General features: G+C 41.7%; 2 protein-coding genes across 2 annotated transcripts; both read left to right on the forward strand.

Annotated features, from left to right (window-relative positions):
* Positions 1-435: 435 nt before the first annotated feature.
* LOC130719301 (putative F-box/LRR-repeat protein At1g56400) lies at positions 436-3384 on the forward strand. The gene is made up of 4 exons (XM_057569925.1): positions 436-1365; positions 1488-1661; positions 1973-2193; positions 3342-3384. Exons 1-4 carry the CDS (start codon positions 436-438, stop codon positions 3382-3384), a joined length of 1368 nt encoding a protein of 455 aa, XP_057425908.1.
* A 646-nt stretch (positions 3385-4030) lies between these two features.
* LOC130719302 (protein MAINTENANCE OF MERISTEMS-like) lies at positions 4031-5281 on the forward strand. Its single transcript, XM_057569927.1, has 3 exons — positions 4031-4498; positions 4586-5086; positions 5165-5281. Exons 1-3 carry the CDS (start codon positions 4031-4033, stop codon positions 5279-5281), a joined length of 1086 nt encoding a protein of 361 aa, XP_057425910.1.
* Positions 5282-11562: the final 6281 nt, after the last annotated feature.

Consider the following 11562-nt stretch of genomic DNA (forward strand, 5'->3'; position numbering starts at 1 on the left):
AAAAATTTGTATCTTACTCATATAGCAATAGCGTAAATTAATATAATTGATCACCATATTAAATGAGTTTTGACTTTTTGCAAATTATTATTACGTATTCTGATGCGATTTATTGTAGGATGAATTAAACGGGGTATTGGATAAGATTGTATCTTCAATAATTTTTAGCTAGGAAGGCATTTCTTGATGTGGTTGTAATAATGGGTTTTTTATTACTTGAGATTTGGCGTATTTTGGTAATTTTGACTCATTTGGCATTTGGCAAAGTTGATCTCAAGGCTATGTTCTAAGATTTATATAAATTTGGTTTGCTCTAAAAAAAATCAAACAGGTTGCAGCCTACACTCTCTCTTTCTTCATTCTACTATAAAACATACTTAGAGTAATCCTATATAAAAAAGCTTGCTGCAATTCCAATAGCATAAGTCCATAACCATGGCACCTAGCAAAGATAAGATTAGCTCATTACCTAATTCTTTACTTTCTACCATTGTTTCCTTGATACCGTTCAAGGAAGCGGTAAGAACCTCAGTCCTCTCTAAATGTTGGATAGACATTTTTAAGTCTACCTCCAGCATAGAATTTGATGAATTGTCTTTTGTGAAAGAATGTCAAACTTATCGAACCAAACAGGCTCAAAGAAAGGTGTTTCTAGAGTTCGTGATGCTTTGGATTGCTAATCATACAGAAACTTTCGTGGGTAACTTCTCTTTGAGATTATCAATGCCTGGAAAAGCAAAGAAGATTGTAAGAAAATGCATTTCCTTCGCCACAAAACACGGAGTAAAGGAATTGGAGCTAAACTTTTGTGATCCTAAGTTGGATTGTTATTTTACTACTAACTATATTAATCATGAGGCCTTGTTTGAATTGCCAGCACATGTTTATGGCCACACTGGCCTTGAAACTTTGAAGTTGTTTTCATGCAGCTTTGTTGAGGCTCAATTGCTTCACTTTCATGCACTCAAAGAAATTTCTTTGGGTTGGATGGAAGTGAAACTCACTACTATCAAGACCTTGTTGTCAAATTGCGAGGCGCTTGACAGTTTAAGTCTCAAGAGGTGTTGGAATTCAGATGAATTTGATTTAGGGGAGGAGAACCTACGGTTGAGAAAGTTGGTCGTGGATAGATGCATGTTTAGATCTAATAGTATTTATTTCATAGTCAATGCTCCAAACTTACGATATTTCTATTATTCCGGGTTGAATAATAACTTTTTGGTCATGGACATACGTTCCAATGTGATGGAAGAGGAAGTTCTTGAATTCTGCGTAGAGTATATAGGACATGCTCTTTTTCTCTACAAACTGGTAGAAGATATCTCCGGTGTTAGAGCTTTGGTTGTGTCTAATTACTTCCTTCAGGTACGTTTTATCTTAACGTTTGGATATAACTATTTTTCTATTTGGCTATACTAAAGCATGTAACAAGGAAATGACGTTTGTGTTCCTTCTTTAACATTTTGTGCTAATTTGATATGCAAAAGGTTGTTCCCACGGGAGGTTGCCTCCTCCGAATGCCACGTAGCCTGAATGTGAGAAGTTTGATAATGAAGACATCTTTGGATCAATATGAGCTTTTAGGAATCACATTTTTACTTAACAGATGCGATGAATTAGAGCATCTCACTATCGAATTGAGTCACCCAGGAAATTATTTGGTGAGTATTTAATACATTGAATTTTTTTCCAATGAGTATGCTAAGAAGGAATCAGAAAAAAAACGGAAAATGGTTTGAGGCAGAAGTTTATCACTTTGAAGTTTCTCAATAATTCCTATTTGGAGAATATGGTATAAATTTTTAATGCGGGAAAAGTATAATATTTGAAAACTTTTATGTTAAAAGTTCATATAGGGAAATGATTGTCATATTTTCTCTTAAACTAGTTTTGTTCTGTAACAAAAAAAAAAAACTAGTTTTGTTCACATGTACGTGCTTTAGTTGCTAATTTTTTGTTGCTCATGCTGTAGGTTTATGAGTTACCAGCCAACTTTAATCCTGAGAGTTTTTGGACTGATCATGCAAAAGTTTATACATGCATGGTATATACTCTTAGAGAGGTGGAGATCAAAGAATTTAAGGGATCCATGAATGAGATTCGCATGCTTACGTATTTCATTACTATTGGGAGAATCTTGAGAAAAATGACTATATACTTATCGAAGGATGATGTTGTAGATCGAAATGGAAGGTTGGGTTCTTACCACCGTGACATGATAAAAAATTTAAAGTCTCAAGGGATTTCAAGAGATCTGGAGATTTCAATTTATTAAGGAAAACATATGTATGTTCTGTGAGGGTATATGCTATATTATATAGTATATACACCCCTAATAAGATGAAATAGGTATAGGAAGATTAGATAGATGTAGAAATAAAAGTTACATGAGAGGTGATGGTTGATACTTTGGGCATTTATATCATGATAATCGACCTGCTAATGAATGTTCGAGAGTAATGTGTTTGTTTAAAAGTTGCTTTGAGTTTTATTTAATTCACTAATTCTATGGTGCTTAGCCTAAAACTTATTCTGGCCAATTTTATTAGGGTTTGTTTTAATGATCCATGAGAAAGTTTGAGTTAAAAACTCATCATCCAATCACATTGAAGATAAGTGAGTTGGAAATAAATTAATAAATAAAATTTAAAAATTCAAACTCACTTATCTTCAATGTGATTGGATGATGAGTTATTTAACCCAAACTTTCACATGGGTCATTTAGACAACCCCTTTTATCTAACCTTTAGTTTTGTAGTTCTTTTGTCTTAAATAAGTAACTTTCAGGTGAAATAATTTTATGGGAATTGTTATTCAGACCCCCCCCCCGACCCCTATTCAGACCCCTCAAAATTGGCGAATTGTCTAAAATGCCCCTGTTTCAAAAAAAAACTTCCCACTTTCCCCCCTAACTCCCCCCCCCCCCAACCCCTCCTCCAAACACATTTCACTCATTCAAAATCTCCCTCCCTCTCTCATGCATATCCTCCACTGCCTCAGCCGGCCGCCGCCAACGCCATCTACACCGCAACCGTGTGGAGTCGCCGCCACCCCCATCGCCACCTTCTGTTGCCAACAGCCCAAGATTCTTCCCGGAACCCAGGTTCGTTACGCGACCCGACCCATTCTGTTATAGTTTTGATCGCACCTTGTAGATGCGTCTGTCTCATAGCATGAAGGTGTGTGTTTAGAATGCACGCACCTTAAGGGTGCGCTTGATACGCACCCTTAACGAGCGACACAGACGCATCCTGAACGTGCGTCATAGACCCTTATCTGTCAACGCTTCAATGCTATGTTTTTGTTATGTTTTGAGTCTTATGTTTCCAATGTTGGTTCAGATATGGCAAGAACAAAGAATTTGAATGTGCCACCGGCCAATGAAAGGAGAATCCCCCCCCCCCCACGACATCGATACGTAAGGAGCGTGCAGCCGTTGCCCTACGAAAGAAAGAAGAAGCACGTAAAAGGCGTGCAAGTAGTGCAACGACTGCTGCCAGTGCAGTACATGAGCCTGAGCCTGAACCTGAACAAGTACAGGGGCCTGAACCTGAAGATGATGATATGGTTGATGCAGAACAGGGTTCTGGTCAAGGAGAGGAGGAGAGTTTTGGTGAAGAAGAGGAGGAGGGTTCTACTGAGGAGGAGGAGGAGGAGGAGGAGGAGGAAGAAGAAGAGGAGGAAGAGGAGGATGAAGAGGATGGCGGGCATACACAAGCAGATCAAGGTGAGGAAGATGATGATGATGACATATTCTTTCTTGGGGGGCCTTATGACAATACCTTGATGAAGAGCTTCAAGCAACATATATCACTGGAGGTGTGGAAGCATTACAAGAAACCTGCTGAAGTGCTTGATAGGGGTGTCTTGAAAACCTACCACTATGGGAATGCTATGCTTGGGAATGATAAGGAGAAGCATAACGATGTGAAGAAATGCTTTTCGACTTATGTAAAGGGAAGGGTTAAGGCTGCTGGTCTATTGCCTTTGTTGACATGCAACCTTCCCTCTGTTGACATCCTCTTTCCATATGCCATTTGGGGAGATGACCATCACACTGGATGATGTTAGTTCTTTGCTACACATTCCTGTGAAGGGAAAATTCTTCACTCTCCCAGTCCTGACTCGTGAGGATGCAGCCAGTGCATTGCATAAACAACTTGGTGTTACACAAGTCGATGCTGAAGAGGAGATCTGGAAGTCCTTAGGACCTTATGCTCGTTATACATGGTTGTTGAAGGTGGCTGAGGACATGGCTAAGGAAGGGAAGACCAAGAAAGCTGCTAGAGCCTTCTTGCTGCGTTTGGTAGGGATGATGATCTTCTATGGGAAGACAAACAACAAGGTGAATGTTGCATATTTGGGGATGTTCATGGACTTGGAAAAGGTTGGGGAGTATGCATGGGGCGCCATGGCATTGGCTTTCCTTTATGACCAGCTGAAGGACGCCACCAAGGTCTGCACCACTAGTCTTGGAGGATACTTAAATCTGTTTCAGGTATGATTCTACAACTCTTATTTTAGTTAAATTGTAATTAACGTAATTTAAGGTATCACATTTTGATGTATGATTATTTGATTACAGGCATGGATATTTGAGCACTTCCCTGCTTCATTGTTTGATAGAAACCTAAACAGGAAATACAGTGAGAAAGAGCCGCAAGCATGCAAATGGGTCACCAAGAGGGGGACTGTGGACCTGCATGCGAAGAGGCTAATCCTAGATAACCTTAGGGATAACAATGTTATATGGACTCCATATGACGGGTATAGAGTGGATTGGCCATTTCAGCAGGAGTGTCTTTACAGTGGGTGGATTCGGCATTCAGGCATCATCTGGCCATATCTGCCAGAGCGTGTGTTGAGGCAGTTCCATATGCTCCAGGATCAACCCAATTTACCACCGGCAAACATTCCCCCTATTGAGGATATTGATGAGAGGTTTGAGAATATGGCTCATTGCGTGGCTGCACAGCATACTGACACTTCAACGACAACGCCTTGCTACTTTGAGTGGTACAAGTCAATCTCACACCGCTTTGTGGTCCCTCCTGAAACAAGAGGTCCTGTGGCAGTAACTCTTGTGGTAAGGATCAATAATTTAATGACTAGTTTGATTTTGTTTATGTTACAATTTATGATTCTGTTTCATTGTTGCTTGTAGGATGTTCTCGAACAATTACAAGAGTTGAGTGATATCACAATTGACCCCAGTGAGACCCCTCAGCGGATCCTCGAGGCAAACCAGCGTATGCGGGATATTATAGAAGTTCTGAATTAATCGCACTCGTAGAGTGCGTCGTAGACGCTTCTCCAGGGTGCATCTTAGACGCTCCTTGTAGAAGCGTCTAGGACGCAACCTGAGAGTGCGATTTGAAACTCGAAACCAGAAACAGATCTGAAACAGAAACATGATGAAACAGACATGAACAGAAACATATCCAAGAAAAGGACTTTATTCATAATTTTTTGATGATACATTACAAAATTTTCGAACATACAAGTACAATGACCCCTAGACCCTAAGTCCTAACCCTAGTACTTGATATATACAAGTACAATGACCCCTATATGGGATACAACCAAGAAGAGGCAGTCTTCTTCTTCTTCAGGTCTCTTTCTTGGCTTTTGAGGTCCTCTTCATTGTCTTCTGCTCCTCGGCATTCCGAATGGATCCAGTGCAGCCACCTGAGCCTGGGTGAGCCTTGATGTTTCCATCACAAAAAGGAGGCGTCGGAGGGCATTTTTTACTGGAGCGTGGACCTATTCTATTTAGCAACTTTGAGTACTTTGAACAAGCAAGGATGAGCAAGGATGGTCACCCCTACATTAGCAACTTTGGCACTCTGAATTTGAAATTTCACTTTCAAAGTACTCAAAGTTGCTAATGTTGGGGATAACATCCACATGACCCCAACCACTCAAAACCCCCTAAAAAAAAGACATAAGAAAAGCATAGAAGAGGAGGGGAGGAAGAAGAGAGATTTTGTGTGAAAAATGAAGGATTGGCTGGTGCGTTTTTATAGAGCTGCGGTGACCTAGGTTGTAACGACGCACTTAATGAATTATTTAATGAGTTTTACCGGTTGTTGCGTAATGGTCAATGGCCGGTGCGTTTTTAACGCACTCGGAAAATGAGGTTCAAACTGCGACCATCATGCTAGTTAAAGGTGCGTTCGAAAGGGGTAATTTCGGGTTTCAGAAATTTCCTTCGATCTAAATAGGGTGGAGGGGGTCTGAATAACAATTCCCTAAGAGGAACCAAGGGTTCACTTAAGAGGAACCAAACATATTTATTTTAATCAAAACTCCTTTGATGACTTTAGTTTTTAACACTTTGTCTTTTTTTTTATAGAATTTCTTTTTTAAAAAAAGAAATATATATATATATATATATATATATATATATATATAATCTGAGAAATATCCCCTCTCAACATGAGTATAGTAACCAAGTCACCATAAAGATGACAAAAACAGCACCTATGGCAAACAACCTGTAAGGCCCAAGTTTTAACGTTTTGGATAAGTGAATAAAATAAAAGAGTTATTTGATTAAGATAAATTTGGGAAGGAAAGAGGTTCAGGAAAAGTCCAAGAATGTATCGAAAAACCGAAAGGGTTATAGCACGATTAACATACGCTAAATCCTAGGTCGAAGGTATTAGTGAATAGTTAATTTACGCTTTAGGACACGATGGAAACTAATTCCAAAAATCCTCAGAGAAATGTTAGAACTTCTCTTTTCCGTCCTTAAACAACCATTTCGATGCGAAATCCTGGAATGTACGAACGTCAAATTCCAATTCTCGGAAGTTTGCCGAAACGGAATCCCTGATAGTTCGAAAAACCTAAGATCGACAGACGATGAAGACTTTTTCTATCCGGAAACTCAAATGAAGATTCCACCCGCGTTCTCCTACTTCTCTCATCATTCCTAATCTTTCTTCAGAAGGAAGTTTTCTCATCCGACGATCACTGCAAAAAGTAGTTTTTCGGGATAAACCGACTTACACCGACTTATGCCGATTTTGGATCTTTTGGTTTAATTCCAAGAATTCTATTTTGAGTTCTGGAATTCTGTCGCCAGAACCTATCTTAGAATGCGCAGAGGAACGCGCAGGAAAAATCGGAATCGCAAAAAAATCATTTTTCCGTTTTTTCCAAAACCTATAAATAGTTGAAAAATTAGATTTTTTTCACAAAACCCATTTTCCCCACCCCTCCAAGCCGCGAGTTTCTAGAGAGAGAGAGAGATCCGGATCTTCGTCGTTTCTTGCCCGTTTGCTTCACCGTTCGTCACTAATCGAAGACCTCGAGGTAGGTAATCTATACTCTCCTTCGAATCGTCGTTTCTGTCCATTTCTCCTGCGACTTTCTGAGTTCAAAATTTTGAGGTTTTTGAAAAACTGTTCAAATCAGTTGATTTCAGCGTCTAAACTTCTTCCCTGCATGCTCCTGAGCGTGTTCTGCGGATTAGATTTTGTCAAATGTCGACGAAATGCCGCCGGGATCAATTTCTACCCTAAATACCCATTTTTCGCCAAAGTCGCAACCTTTACGCTCTAATCTATCGACTTGGCTTAGTGCTAGTAGGATTTGTCGTCATAAACGTCGTTGTGGACGTCCCCATCCAATTTGTTTTTCAAAAATCCAATTTTGAAATTCTGAGCTAAAAATAATGACCAAACTACCCCTATATCAGTTTTCGATCCGAAAATTTTTCCGAGCCTAGAACCGTCTTAGTTACGGCTTATGTTAACCTAGGAACCAAGTTTGATCGAAGAAAAATCGACCCTTCCAATTTAGGAAAGTGGCCGAGAGCTATATCAAGGGGGGAGGAGAATCCGATTTTTCGAAAACTTGTCTTAACGCGTTAGATTGTCGTACCACAGAGGTAGTAGTGTACTGTGTAACCCTAGGACTCTTTGATTGCTGAGTTTCTGACTCTTGGTGTTGATTTCTGTGATTTTTGCTTAAGGTTCGTTTGAGGAGATTCCAAGAAATCAAGGAGAAGAGTTTGGAGGACATCTTGAGGAGGAAGCTGGAAGACCCACCGGTGAGGGCTACTCTCTGAATTACTAGATAATGCTTTAGGTGTCGATGAAATTCGACTTGATTTATGTGTTATGCACCTAATTGCTAAATGTCTGAAATGATTTCTGAGGCTTCGGCCGAACTTGTTGAGTACTTGATGCCATGATATTGTGTGCTAAATGATTCACATGCTATGTGCTACATGGTTAACTTAGGATGTGTTGGAATATGCTGTTTATGTCTTTTGGTTGAGCTGTTTCAATGATGCTATTACACTTGTACCTGAGATTCTGAAAAGTGAGGATTGCGGGCAGGTCATGCCGAATTTTTATGAGATTTTGAGAGAGTTTTAAAAAGGACGAACGGAGTTCGGACCTTGTCATGCCCCAATGGATCGAGACCTTCTCAGGGAATTACTTGGGTTTATGGGAACTTTGAACTCTTAGGGAATACGATAAGACAAAAAGAGCTATTTTTATTAAGAAATTCATAAGATACTAAACAACCTCTAAACCTTTAAATAAAGATAACAATCACGGATGCAAGCTTTGGATTGATGTTTAGTTTTGGAAAATGAGAAGTGTCGTCGGATCCAAGTGTTGGGAAGATTTCGAGTTTTGGGTATGTTAATACTCATTCGCTCTGGGAGCAATTGTTTAGCCATCCAAGGGATGAGCCGAGAAGCTTCACGGAGGTGTGAGACCTTGTGAATGCGTGATACTCCACTGAGGCGTGAGACCTTGTGGAAAGCATGGATCTTCACTGAGGCGTGAGACCTCGTGAACAGCATGAAACTTCATTGAAGCGTGAGACTTCGTGCAAGTGTGTAAATTCACTGAGGCGTGAGACCTCGTGAAAGCATAAAACTTCACTGAAGCGTGAGACTTTGTGAATGTGTGAGACTCCACAGAAGCGTGAGACTTCGTGAGAGCATTGATGACTCGAAGAGTTGTCGTGAGTGGTTGCACTCTTTTGTTTATGATTAATTGTATTTTGTCGCAGAATCGACATTTACCTTAGGGTATTTTTTTTAGAGACTTTAAGTTAGCTAGAACACGTGGCGACGTGTCGGGTGAGGTCGGAGACGTTGTTTGGCTAATCACTTGCATTCATGCACTCATTTTGAGGTTAATACACGGCGTGATACCGGACCTCGGTGGATTCCAAAATGGTCATAAGACCCGGATTTCCATATTTAGGACACTACGGTGGTCCTCAGTAGCAGACGGAATGGCAGACCTACGGGTTCACTGCTGATCTGACTACTTTTGTGTGGTGTAAGAGACACGCGAGCAGGAAGGTACCCACCGTGGCTGGTGTTAGGGCCGTCTCGTTGATGTCCATCCTTCTTCCGGAATGCATTTTGTTACCCAGCATTGCATTTCATGCAACATACATGCTAACTTAGTTGCTGAGTGTGATTGGTAACTGTTTATCCTATTTTTTTGAGGCATGCTACTTGTTTTTGTGGCTCTTTATATTTATTGTGATACATGCAACCCTAGGAAGCTACTCCAAAACTTATAAGCCTGAGAGGCGAGTATATATTATTCTATAATTATATCTGGCTTTATTAATTATATAATTCTTTGGAGTTGACCCTCGCGTCTGCTGTGTGTGTCTGGGCGGACTACGCCATTTGTCAGATGAGTATGGGGGATTGGTTTACCATGGTCAGCCCGTCAGGGGGGACCAGGTACGAGATGCTTGACCAAGACGACCCAGGTGCATGGGTGGTCGATCCCGAGGGCCACCGTGCGACCTACACCGGTCGGATCATGGAGGACCGTGTCGACCGATTTGGACGCTTGACGGAGGGAGTGATGAGGAGGCACATCGTGAGCTTCAACCTGCCTCCAGGAGTACACTGTGGACCCGGCTTGGGAGTACCTCCACCGCCACCATCTCCTTCAGATGATGAGGACCCTTCTGAGGAGTTGCCAGTAGGTGGGGCTTCGACGGAGTCTAGTCCGTCTACTGCTGCTGCTGTTGTTGCGGATCTCGTTCCGGGCCCCGAGCCCGAGAGTCCAGTGCGGGAGCGCATTAGGGTGGACAGAGAGGGCAGTGTTGAGTACGCCGATCTAGTCGTCCTGGATGCAGATTCGGATGACGACCGCGCTAGCATGTAGGATCGAGTGCTAGTGTGGGCTCCTCGGGTAGGGATAGTGTAGGAGTTGTGTCGATGCTCTGACCGTCATGTTTCCGTTTTTGGGGACCGGGTAGTTTTCCTACCGGTAGCTTTTGTGTGGTTTCCTATGGAGATCACAGAGAGCTGGTTGGATTTAGGGGGTCTTTTCTTAGGCCGCTGGGCCAACTTGCTCTCAGTTTTTGTAGGTTAGTGTTGCGGACACAGCATCTTTATTTTGGACTGTACATATTGCCTTCGGGCGTTACTTTTTCTGTCACCCGACACGAGGCATGTATATATAGTTGTATAGTAGTTCCTTTTATCTTTTGTTGGGGAGTTTTATTGCTTTCTGTCTTCAGTTATATTGTCGAAAAAAAATAATTCACGTTTTTCCGCTTAAAGTATTTTCTTTTGGTTACTAAAGTGACGCCACCGAAATCGGGGTGTTACATTTGTGGTATCAGAGCTTAGTCGAGTCTTTGGGGAATAGGTCTTCTGTGCTAGGTTGTGTGACTCTGCAAAGAGTAAAAATTGATTGTCTGCCAAGCGATTTTTCGCTTAGAATTGTTTGAAGTTATTGCTTAATCATATTGTATAGTTATATTAGATGCTATCTTATGATGAGCACTAACTGTCTGTTAATTTAGCAGAACATGGTGAACGCTAACCAACTAGCTGAGATGATGGCCACTATGGCCCAAGCTGTGACTGCACAGGCAAACGATAATGCTATGAGGCGTGCTGCTGAGGAGGCACGTGATCAGCACCAACGCCAGAGGGAAGTGGCAATGGATCAAAACAGAGGCCTGAATGATTTTAGGAGACAGGATCCACCTAAATTCTCGGGGGTACGGACCCGGACAAAGCGGATCTCTGGATCCAGGAGATTGAAAAGATCTTCGGTGTATTGCAGACTGCTGAGGGGCCAAGGTGGGAATGGCAACCTTTCTACTGTTGGGTGATGCTGAGTACTGGTGGAGAGGCGCCAGAGGAATGATGGAAGCAAACAACTTGGAAGTGAACTGGGTTTCGTTTCGTGCTGCTTTTCTGGAAAAGTATTTTCCAGATAGTGCGCGGGACGAGCGTGAGTCGCAATTCCTGACACTTCGTCAGGGTAGCATGTCCATCCCGGAATATGCTGCCAAGCTGAATCGTTGGCCAAGCACTTTCGATTCTTCCGCAATGGGGTCGATGAACCCTACATGTGCAAGCGCTTTGTGAATGGGCTGAGGCCCGATATTGAAGACTCGGTGAAACCGTTGGGATCACTCGTTTTCAGACTTTGGTTGAGAAAGCCACTGAGGTGGAGATAATGAAGAACAGGAGACTGAACCGTGTTGGACAGGAGGGCCGATGAGGTCGGGCTCTCAAAATTTTCAAGGCAGAGGGAGATTTCA

Source organism: Lotus japonicus, chromosome 5 (genome assembly GCF_012489685.1).
Source record: "Lotus japonicus ecotype B-129 chromosome 5, LjGifu_v1.2".
Lineage (NCBI taxonomy): Eukaryota > Viridiplantae > Streptophyta > Magnoliopsida > Fabales > Fabaceae > Lotus > Lotus japonicus.

Excerpts from the sequence above, each read along its gene's own strand:
- LOC130719301 (XM_057569925.1), top strand. The coding sequence starts at position 436 with ATGGCACCTAGCAAAGATAAGATTAGCTCATTACCTAATTCTTTACTT. Across the intron at positions 1,662-1,972 it reads GTCACCCAGGAAATTATTTG|GTTTATGAGTTACCAGCCAA; the intron begins GTGAGTATTTAA and ends CTCATGCTGTAG. Across the intron at positions 2,194-3,341 it reads GTTGTAGATCGAAATGGAAG|ATATGGCAAGAACAAAGAAT; the intron begins GTTGGGTTCTTA and ends ATGTTGGTTCAG.
- LOC130719302 (XM_057569927.1), top strand. The coding sequence starts at position 4,031 with ATGCCATTTGGGGAGATGACCATCACACTGGATGATGTTAGTTCTTTG. Across the intron at positions 4,499-4,585 it reads GATACTTAAATCTGTTTCAG|GCATGGATATTTGAGCACTT; the intron begins GTATGATTCTAC and ends ATTTGATTACAG. Across the intron at positions 5,087-5,164 it reads CTGTGGCAGTAACTCTTGTG|GATGTTCTCGAACAATTACA; the intron begins GTAAGGATCAAT and ends TGTTGCTTGTAG.